Here is a 10,610-nt window from a genome sequence, read left to right on the forward strand (position 1 = left end):
GGAATTTGAGTCTCTATAGCTACAGTGTTTTAATAATAGCATCCTTTTTACATGGATTACTTTAATCAGATATGGCAATAATGAAACTCATGGCTGCTCTGACAGCTCACTCAAGATTACAACATAAGAGAACACCTTATCCCACCCCAGCTGGAACTGAGACTTTCCCTCCAACAACTGGAAGTGTCTACAGTGCAACCTTGTTACTCTCTAAATGGAAAATCAGTGAAAGAAAGTCATCAGGTGGTGCACTTACAGCTCCTCCTGGTGGGTGAAAATAGGTAAGGCACAGATTTAAGTAAATTTTCCAGAGATTGGAATTAAAATTATAACCAGGGATTATGGGAGTCTGTGATAAATACAGGTTGAAAATGCCCAAGAAACTCAGAAATGCAATGTCTAATTATAAATTTATTGATTCAGACTGATATAGCCCCAAGGGCTGCCCCTTAGGATAGAACAGAGAAGTAGTAAAAGAAACATATTCAGAGGCCAAAGCTTGATGAAGAGAAAGACCAAAAAACATAGTTCTTCCTTTATCCATATAAAAGGGTGTTTTAATGTTTTACAGAAAATACAGCAATATGCATGATTTCAGAATTGGGAAATACTATAAAATGAAAGGAATAGCATAGGTCCAAGTACTAAACGTCTCACACCTTCTCTTTGACATGGTCGCTCAGAAAAATAATGTTATCTGAAAGGAAAAACAACAGAGTAGTTAATTTTCAGGATCAGATAGATATGCATAGCAAGACAAAATACTATCTGCACACACACACAACTTTGTAAGGAAGTTAAAAATAAAATGCAGGGGCTTGTACTCTTTCAGTATCCAAAACAAATATCCCATGAAAAATAACACTGATGGATATCGATGCTTCTATATTTTTCCCCAGGTCAAGAGACCTTTTCAAGGTGAACATAAGTATTTTCAAGCATGTGCCCACAAGCGTCTAACAGGGTTAATGGGCAAATATATCACTAGAGGCAGTTTTCAAAAAAGATCTGAATTTGTCCGTCTTAGAAATCTATTATTACTGATAATTTCTTGCTTATGCTGGACATCCCAAAATGAAATGAGCTGATGCTATCATCCCCCCATAATCGGCATGGAGCAGGACTAAGGAAAGTTCACATTTAACTTCCAGTGGTCTCTTAAATTCTCAATAACCCTACTTTAAAGAGCTATTAAAAAGAACCCCTGAAACAAGAGACTTGCCATATACCTACAGGCAGGCTCTCTGAAAGTGTGCCAATAACAAGGGTCAATATCACCAGTGTAGTACGTGCTGGGCCATCTGAACAAGTAGGCTTATGACTGCAAGAACATTGCACTTTGGGAACAACCAAAAGTAAATATCGAAAGTGTATGTTTTGTTCACTTCTATATTTGAAACAAGAATGTTTCACTTTGAAAGAAGAATGTTTCCTTTATAACTCAGCTTTTTTGGGCCCATTGCTAAAAAACCCCTAAAGTTTCAGGATACTGATCTCTCCAATAAGACACAGAACTAAAAACAAAAAATCACTGCCATTTAGAGAAGCAAAGAGGATGAGTCTCTGAACTTTCCATCTTTCTTCATGATTGTTCCTAGCCCAAAGAACCAGTCCTCTCCCTCCCTCTTTTGCTATTCTTGGCCACCTCACTCCTACTTTCCAAATTCCCCATGGAGCTATATCCACATGACACTCCTTTCACAGGGAGAAGACCTTAATGTTTAGTGGAAAGCCTAAAATCAAAGGCTTAGACAGAAAAATTTTCCCTGCTGAAGTTGACAAGGCCAATCTTGTACAGCAGTGTACATGTCCAATTTTCTCTCCAATGTGCAGCACAGAGAAAATGCACAAACACCCACTTGCTACAATTTACTGCTGTGTGTCAGCAACTTTTCAGCATTCCACAAATGTTTGCTACCTCTTTCCTGCCTAATTCTTTTCATAAACTGTGTCAGATGACACCTACTGGCACAGACCAGGAACTAAAAATACAACCATAGATACATTCTCTCAAAATTCCAAATTATGAAGTTTGGGAATGAGGAGGGGAAGGAGGATAAACCACTTTTAATTTCTCTGTTCCCCTTCAACTTCTGGAAATGGCAAAACAAGATATTTTGACTTAGAAAGTTTGTTACCTGCTATGATTGTTGTGGCCTGCCGCCTCACATTGTTTTTATCTGTATATTCACCGTAGTCTATCTTCCCTTCCACATAGATTCGAGCACTAACATGAACATAAGAATTCAGTTCACAGGCAAGAGGATTACATCATTATTTTTATTCTATAAATTGTCTGTTCAGAGATCTTGCCTCATTTGTCTGTAGTATTTGAGCACTAAAAGCTTTAAGCAGGACATGCTTCTATTTTAACATCTACACTGAACCACCCCCCACTGTGCCTGATTCACATTGAATTAACTGATTGTTAAGGCATTCAATCCTCAAGCATTCTTTTTACCCCACTTACCCCTTCTTCACATACTGATATGCCACATCTCTCAGGCCTGGCCTAAACACAGAGATCCTGTGCCATGTTGTCTTTTGGGTGATATCACCTATGTTACATGAAAGGAAGAATAATGAATTACAAATGTGCAGAAGGATGCCATGTCCTCTCTCTAACACAACAAACCGTGGAGGGCTTGTTTCAACACTTAAGTGCTCCTCAGCTAAGAAGTCAAGTGACTGATCTGAAAAATGGAAATTTACTGTTATTGAAACTTCCACTCTTCTTCCTTTCAGGGCCAGAAACACTGTGCAACATGACATAAGTATAACGAGAGAGCATACACTGTGTACCTTTGCTTAGAAACCACGGCTCACATTACACACAATTATTTCTCCCTGCAGCCTGCACATTGTAAACAGGCTAGGAGAAAAGTATGCAGTTACAAATTGAAAGTGGCATCTAAACAAAAATGTAGTCATTATTTCATCTCCAGTGGGAGGTAATGGGAGAATGGACTCTACTCCACCCCCACAAAGTCTATGTGAAATGATGAACGAGCAATAGCTGGATGCTTCCTCTGTCCTTCTTAGAAAAGTCTGCCACAAATCACTATCCAACAGATGCCTTTGAGAAATACTAAAGTGCTTCCTGGATATACATGATGAGCAAGCTCCTCAGCTAGTATAAACTGGCATAAATGGAGCTACTTGGATTTATATCAGCAAAGGCCCTGGATTGGTATTATTTAATGTTAAAACAGCATTACAATAGGTGAAAAACACATTATTCCACTCCAGTAACTACTCAGACTCACCTGCCTGGAACACCTCACTTTCCCCTGATCGCCACATCTCATTGGTTGCAAGAGAAAAAATTGTAACAGGATTTTTCCCCTCCACTTGCCTCATCACAGGGTCCTGTCCTACTCGACCAAGTAACTGGATACGATTCAGGGCTGAAATGTGTGGGACAAAAAATATCAGACTGAGGTGCACCAGGAGAAAAAGGACATATCTTTGAAAGAGTTAAAGTTCAGGATGACTGCTTGGACTGGTCCCAAGAACTTTTGCATGGATCAATTTCAGCTTTTCTAACCTCGATAAGTTACAAGTCAGGATAGTAGTTTATCACAAAACCCAAGGAATCCAGATTCTCTGACTTCTAATGATGCCTATACTAATGCTGACCAAGATCACTGAGGATCCCCCATTACAGGAGTGAAGGATCTGCTCACACTGTTCATTTTCTTCTATTCCTTGTCCTAATACTTCATTTATATATATTTTTATTATATATATATATAAAATTTTTAAAAACAAAATCTTGACTTTTGTATTTTTACCATAACAAAGCTGCAATAATTCTTCCCTCACTCCATCATTACAAGCCTTAGTCAAATCTAAAATCCCTTAAAGTTATGTTTTGATGATTACCACCTTTTTTTTTTTGCACTTTAATTCCAATAGAGTTTTAAACAGCCAATGTCTCACTGACTCCTAGCGTTAGTAACAAATGCTTTATATTATTTGAAAAGGATTTCAAGCTTTCAGATGGTATGATGGTTTCTAGTTCTGACAATTTATCACTACTAAAATCATGTCTGAATCAAAAGGGAGGGCGTAAAACAAGATCGTAATCAGAATGGCATAGTAATAAGAACGATAAGTTTTATGTCCAATATTTCATGGCCTGCTATGGCTATAAATTAGTACTTAGAATTCCAGCTTTCCAGTGTTAGAAAGCATTTGCTTCTACCCTTGGTGGTCTGGAAGACAGTCCTGCAGACACCTTTTGTACCTCCAAGATATGCACGTATCTAAAATCGCACAGCTACTCAATTTATCACTGTAACCTTGGTCCTTCTTTGGCCCATTCCCTTTACTGTTTTGTTATTCCCACTCAATTCATTTTATATATATATATATATATATATATATATAAAAAATTAGAATGTAAGTTCTAAGGGGCATTAACAGTTGTGCCATGAAGTGCCTAGCATAATTTTGGGCACTATAAAATAATAAATTATTATTTAATAGCAACTGCCTGCTCTCTATTTTCACTGGTTGGATCGCATACAGAGAAACATTTCTGAAGATATGCAGAAATACGATCAGATAAAGATTAGATAAGATAAAACATTGTTTCCCTTAAAAGGTCAACTGCAGCATGATTAAGAAGTCTGAATGAAATAAGATATTACACAAGTAAAATGTAAAAGCTGATGATTCTTGAAGAAAGGAATATTTTTTTGTTCTTCCACAACAGTAATAGCAACATATTATAACATTTATTAAAGACACCACACGTTTGACTATTAGTAGTCTTAGCAGAGAGGAAGAGGACTGAATGGGCCTGGAGACGGAATTTACTCTCACTCTTTGCTGAGGAGCATTTGCTAGTCACTCTGGGAAGAAGATATCTAACCAGGTTTTTATAACATGCTCATCACCATTGTTTCTGAGCGCTTATACTTGTACAGGAGCCTCTTCTGCAAGCAGAGGACATAATACATCTCTGGGCAGACCCATCAGGCACATTTCAGTAGTACTAAGATTCTCAAACAAATAACAGATACTTACATCTTTCAAGTATCAAGGAGGTGGCTGAATCAGACTCATGTCTTATAAACTGACGAAGCACCTAGAAGGACAGACAGATGTTTAAGGTTCCAGGCCAGTTAATCCTGAACATCAGGACTCTGATAATTTGAAGAGATTTAGTTACCAAATAGAGAATAATAATTGAGTTTCAGGGCATTTTCTGAATTAGGGTCCAGTTCAGCAAAATGAAGCTAATAGGATTACACGGGCACTTAAAAGTCAAGCATGTGTTTAGTGCATTGCTGGATGGGAAAAGCTAATGTCCTGAAGCCATGCCTTCAGCTAGTAGCCGTTGGGAAATTTCCTGCCCAACTATCGCTGTTTCTATATGATGTGTAGTAGAAAATATATTTACAGACACTTGGTATTGATTTTTTTTTCTCTGTTATTTTTCTGCTTAACTTTGGGTACAGACAAGATGTGCATATCAGCAGCTCTACATATGATTTTATTGACATAAGTGGTGCAGTGACCCCAATTCACCCTTCAAAAGCTAAAAACAATTAAGTGCCACAAAAATTTGAGACTCACTGTAGGTAAACATAACTGGAGAAAAGGGAAGGAAAGACTCAATGCTTGCAAGTGCCATGTCAGAGGAGGAAGAAAGCGGCAATAGCTGTAAAAAGCCAGGAAGCATATCTGTACAAGATCCATAAACAAGGATTGCAGATATGGTAAATTTCGTACAAGGGGAGAGGGAGGTGGCAGAAGGAGCAAACAGGACCGGCTGACAATCCTTCTAGTGACAAAGATTAAAATAGAGGCTAATGCAACAGAAAAATGCTTTGGCATATTGATTTGGCCACCTACTTTGGCATTTTGCTTTTTACGTTTAAGATATCTAGAATTAATGCCCTGTGTATGCCAGTCAGATTTATAGAATCATTTTTCATTTGGCTTAAAATGACTGTTAAATTAAGGCCAGAAAACAAAATCTTGGAATTCCCCAAAGCTATGGGTTCTGCAGTGTTTATGAACGAAATGAGGCACAGTATACCTGATGGGTGGAAGAAACAACATGAGGCCTGACAGACACAAAGGGAAACTTTTATTTTTCCTAATAATGGATTCAACTTTGCAGTATGTACGGTTGCATGGCATGGGGGTGGTTTACGTAGGAAGAGCTTTTCCTATATATTACAACGGAATTTAATATGATGTTGTAAGTATTCCATACTGTACTGTAATGATCCCCTGTGATTTTTCTACCCACACGGGGAGAGTTGTGCAAGTTCTTTTCACAGAGTATGGTTTGATGGACATAAATTATTCATTTAAACTGGAAATATGATACAACTTACAGTTAAGGATGGTGGTGAAGAGAATGAGAACTATGGAGTCAAAATTAATATCTATGACAGATACATTTTTGCAAATATTTTGGTGGAGAGCCTTGCTACCTTCTGGGTTGTGATTCAACCAACTAGTGGGGCTGAAACAGAAAGAAGGTTACTAACCCTCTTGGCAGTTCCAGTCCTGGGACGAGAGAAAGTTTTTGGAGCAACTGATACAATACTTTCCGTATTAAAGCATTAAATAGATCACACTGCATAAGTTTGCCACAGTGGGTGTAATGGGATCAAGTACCACCTCAGGTCATACCTCTGTGAAGAAGGGCTTTTAGTTGCGGAAAATCTTGCTAAGGGAGAACAGTAAGAGCCAGCTGTCAGTTACTGAGGAATCCTAAGGAACCCAGATGAATGTTATGATTTGATGGGTCTACAGAGAGTGTTCAATTAGCCAATTTTTGATTATTGCAGCAAGGAAAACAGTCTCACTCATTCAACAGTGGTGACAGGAATTACTTTCTTTTGGAGCCCCTTACAGGGAAACATGTGCACTTGTAAATAATACAATGCATCATTACATTAAATAATGTGTGACAGGCACTCAGAGCAAGATTCAGCTAGCCTAGGGTGGGAAGAATGGTTAAAACCTTGATTACTTTGATACAGAAAGAAAAGAAACACTGCTTACTCTATCTATCTATATCTATACACACATATATTTTTCCTTACAGCCTTAAAGAAAAAAATTATAGTTAGGATGCCTGGTTAAAGTGCTTCAAGTTCAAAAATGGAAGGATATAGCACTCACAAGCAGAGAACTAGGCACACGTTTACAACTTTGCAGGACTGTGTATTTAACAGTGTATTAAGATGAAGGATTTTGCATGCAATTATTTTTAATGGTAACATAAGAACAATACTGCACATAGTTAATTATGTTACTATTTAAATTGTTCATGCACTAGACTGTACATCATTAGACTGTGCATGATACAAAATTTTTAACAAAACAAAACCAGTAACTTGTTACCTGTATTATTGGCCTGCGCAACATTTCGGCTGTTTTCTTTTTCTGTGATTAGACTGTGAATTTAAGAACATGGGAGGGTGGAAAAAAACAACAGAAGATGAGCATTCAATTTCCCCTACCAGTTACGTCATGTCTATACATATGGTGCTGCAGCGGCACAGCTGCACCGTTGCGGCGCATCTGGTAGTGATGCTTTATGCTAAAATAAAATGCTGACACAATCCTGTCCACATCGGCACTTATATTGGTGTAACTTATGTAGCTCAGGAGGGTGGTTTATTCACACCCTTGAGTGACATAAATTATGTCAACATAAGCAGCAGTGTAGCCAATGCTTCATATCTATTTAAATCATTAGTTGATTCTGCCACTTAACATTCCCTCCCCCCCACCATACACATGTCAGATCACAAGAACGGCCATACTAGGTCAGACCAAAGGTCCATCTACCCCAGTATCCTGTCTTCCAACAGTGGCCAACTAAATCGAACTAAACATTTACTTTTTAATAGTCTCATTCAAAACACAGGGCAGGTCTACGCAGACTACAGGGCCACAGCTGCACCGGTGCAACTGCAGCGCTTCAGTGCAGACACTACTATACCTCAGTGAGAGTCGGAAGCCCTCCCGCTGACACAGCGCTGCCTACGCTGGGGGTTAGGTCAGTACCAACTGCATCGCTCAGGGGTGTGAATTTTCCCCAGCCCCGAACAACACAGGCATCATGCCTATGTCCTTCTGCAATGCAGCCCTGACCACACTACAAAACCTTGGCATCCAGGGCCAACAAGCCCAAAAGCCTAATGGCTCCACAGCTACCGCGCAACCCTGCCCCTGGCTCCCGTGCGGCCAGAGTGAGCTCCCAGGGCACTGCCGGGACGAGAGACCTCCCTGGGCTGCTCCCACCCCCAGCACAGAAACCCTGGCCAGACCCCAAACAGGCACCTCACCCCCCCCCCCCCGGGTTGTGCTGCCAAACTGGACCGGGAGGGGAGCAGCTCGGAGGGGCCCGAGCGGAGGCGGGGGGGTCGGAAGGGATCTAAGAGGGGCGGGGCCGCTGGGCTCGGGCCGTCACGCGCTCACCGCGCGCCGGGGCAGGGCTCTGTCCCCGCGGTGTCCGGCTCCGGCCTCGCGGCGAGGCTGACACTGGCGCCGGAAACACGCGCCCAGCCCCGCCCCTTCCCTCCGTCTGCGAGCGGGGAAAGTCGGAAAGGGTCCGGCCGGAAACTCGACCCCGCCTCCGCAGTTCCGGCGGCGACTGGGCCCGAGCCCAGGCCGAGGCGGTTCCCGCCCCGCGCCGGGGCTCCGTCCGGCTCCTCCCTGCTCCACTAGGGAGGGGGCCGGGTGCTCGGCGCTGCGCTGCCGCCCAGGCGTTACGGCGGTGTCCGCGCCTGAGCCGAGGCCTCAGCCGCTGCTGCTGGCCCCTCCCACCCCCGCGCGCGAGCCGCGCAGCAGCGCCCTGGCCGGGGGCGGGGCTTGTCGTTAAGTTTCCATGTGCGGAAAATCGAAACCCCCGCCCCGCCCCTTCCCCGAGGCCACGCCCCTGCTCGCTCTACCCCCCCCGCCCCTTTCGCGCTCGCTCGCGGTCAGCGGGCAGGAGCGCAGGCTCTGGGACGCGCTCACCTGTGGCGGCGCTCGGAAGCGGCTGGTGCGTCTCTCTGGCTCCTGGGCGCGCGCGCGGGGCAGGGGGTCTACACTCGCTGCCCCCGCCCGCGGGAGCTGCGGAGCCGGCCGTCAGGGCAGAGGCAGCGCACAGGCAGCCCCTGGCCGCCCGGCACGTGGGCGCTCGCGGGAGATGCCGGCAGCTTCCCTGGAGCGTGCCCGCCCTGCTGCAGCTGGCTACCGGCCTTTTAACATCCCGGGCAGCAGAGCTGCCCGGAGCCACTAGGGTCCCGTTTTGACAGGGTGTTTTGGTTAAAAAAAACCCACACAGACAGATGCCTGGCAACCCTGGGCAGATAGGCTTGTGGCCAAGGACGATCACTGCCCCCCCCACCCCCGGACCAGGTTTCAGGAGAGTTGGAATTGACCGGCAAAGCCGCAAATTTGCTGCTCGAGTACTTCGTCGCGGTTGCTTTAAGCTGCTTTGGTGTATCAGTTGTGACCTAGGAGGGTGGTTATAAAGATAAAACTTTTTGACTCTCTGCATCTCATTAAATTAGCTTCTCCCATCTCCTCTCCCCCCCCCCCCCCGGTGACAATGTAAAGTAGTGACAATTTAAAATAGTCAGAGCTGCTAAGGGGGAATGTTCTCAACAGTTTATCTGAATTGTGTGTGTATTCCTGTCTCAGTTTACCCTATATGCAGAAAGAACAGGAGGACTTCTGGCACCTTGGAGACTAACATTTATTTGAGCATAAGCTTTTGTGAGCTAGAGCTCACTTCATCGGCTGCTACTCTGAAATTTACCCTATATGTTATTCAAGTATCTAAGTGATGAGACAAGGGTGTGTGATCATTGCAGAGTCCCCCAGGGGCAGGTGTAACTGCTGTCTAGGTGCCTAGGCCCAGACTACAGTTGACACGCTGTGTCTTAGCAACTGATGTTTAGGGGTCATCTGTAAGAATCAAGCTGAGGTACTAGAGAACAAAGAGAGGAGCAGGGCTGGGACCTGTTTGCCTAGAAAAGAGACAAAGGAAGAAGGCAGGACAGGAGGTCCTGACTGACTCGGGCTGCTGGTGAATCTTCTGGTTTGGGACTCCAAGGGAGAGCTCAGGGCTCTGAATGCCCCTAACATGGACTGTGTTGAACGTTCCTGATTTCTGTGCTAACAGGAGTAGTTCTACACTATGTCTCCATTGACTAGTAAACCCTTCTGTTTTACAATGCTGGCAGAGTCATTGTTGACTGATGTTGGTGCATTGCCTTTTGGGGGCATGCAAGGCTTCCCCAGGTGGCCCAGCCAGGTGGACTCACTGCAGGAAGCTCTCAGTGTGAAGAGAGGTGCTGAATGCTCCAAAGCCAGACCGAGGAAGCAGTGAAGCCGAGGAGGCTTCTTGACCTGGTGGGAGAGTGCCCTTAGGGGAGACACATTACTTGAGAATCCTGCCTAACTTCATTTAGAGGCATTTCAGAGCACTGAGACTGACTGATAATAGCTCAAGTGATTATTCATCATCAACTTACTACAAGAAATTTGGAAAGCATTTTGTTAAAACCTTTTCAGTCATTTGTAATATTCTCAAAAACACATCTGATTCAGAAAGTTGAGGAAACGAGAGGGTCATCGATTTT

The 10,610-nt window shown here is 43.4% G+C and overlaps 1 protein-coding gene across 3 annotated transcripts; it reads right to left on the minus strand.

The window, feature by feature from the left end:
- Positions 1 to 528: 528 nt before the first annotated feature.
- Positions 529 to 9,021, minus strand: SSBP1 (single stranded DNA binding protein 1). Of its 3 annotated transcripts, none has more exons than XM_073322198.1 (7): positions 8,998 to 9,021; positions 7,375 to 7,427; positions 5,035 to 5,095; positions 3,267 to 3,407; positions 2,471 to 2,558; positions 2,139 to 2,227; positions 529 to 697 (listed from the first exon to the last, which is right to left on the minus strand). In XM_073322198.1, exons 2-7 carry the CDS (start codon positions 7,396 to 7,398, stop codon positions 654 to 656), a joined length of 447 nt encoding a protein of 148 aa, XP_073178299.1. In that variant the 5' UTR covers positions 7,399 to 7,427; positions 8,998 to 9,021; the 3' UTR covers positions 529 to 653. The 3 variants fall into 3 exon arrangements, with proteins under 3 accessions (XP_073178299.1, XP_073178290.1, XP_073178294.1); XM_073322189.1 differs by lacking the exon at positions 8,998 to 9,021 and adding an exon at positions 8,458 to 8,799; XM_073322193.1 differs by lacking the exon at positions 8,998 to 9,021 and adding an exon at positions 7,979 to 8,389.
- Positions 9,022 to 10,610: the final 1,589 nt, after the last annotated feature.

The sequence above is a fragment of the Lepidochelys kempii genome, chromosome 1 (assembly GCF_965140265.1).
Source record: "Lepidochelys kempii isolate rLepKem1 chromosome 1, rLepKem1.hap2, whole genome shotgun sequence".
In the NCBI taxonomy this organism is placed as follows: Eukaryota; Metazoa; Chordata; order Testudines; family Cheloniidae; genus Lepidochelys; species Lepidochelys kempii.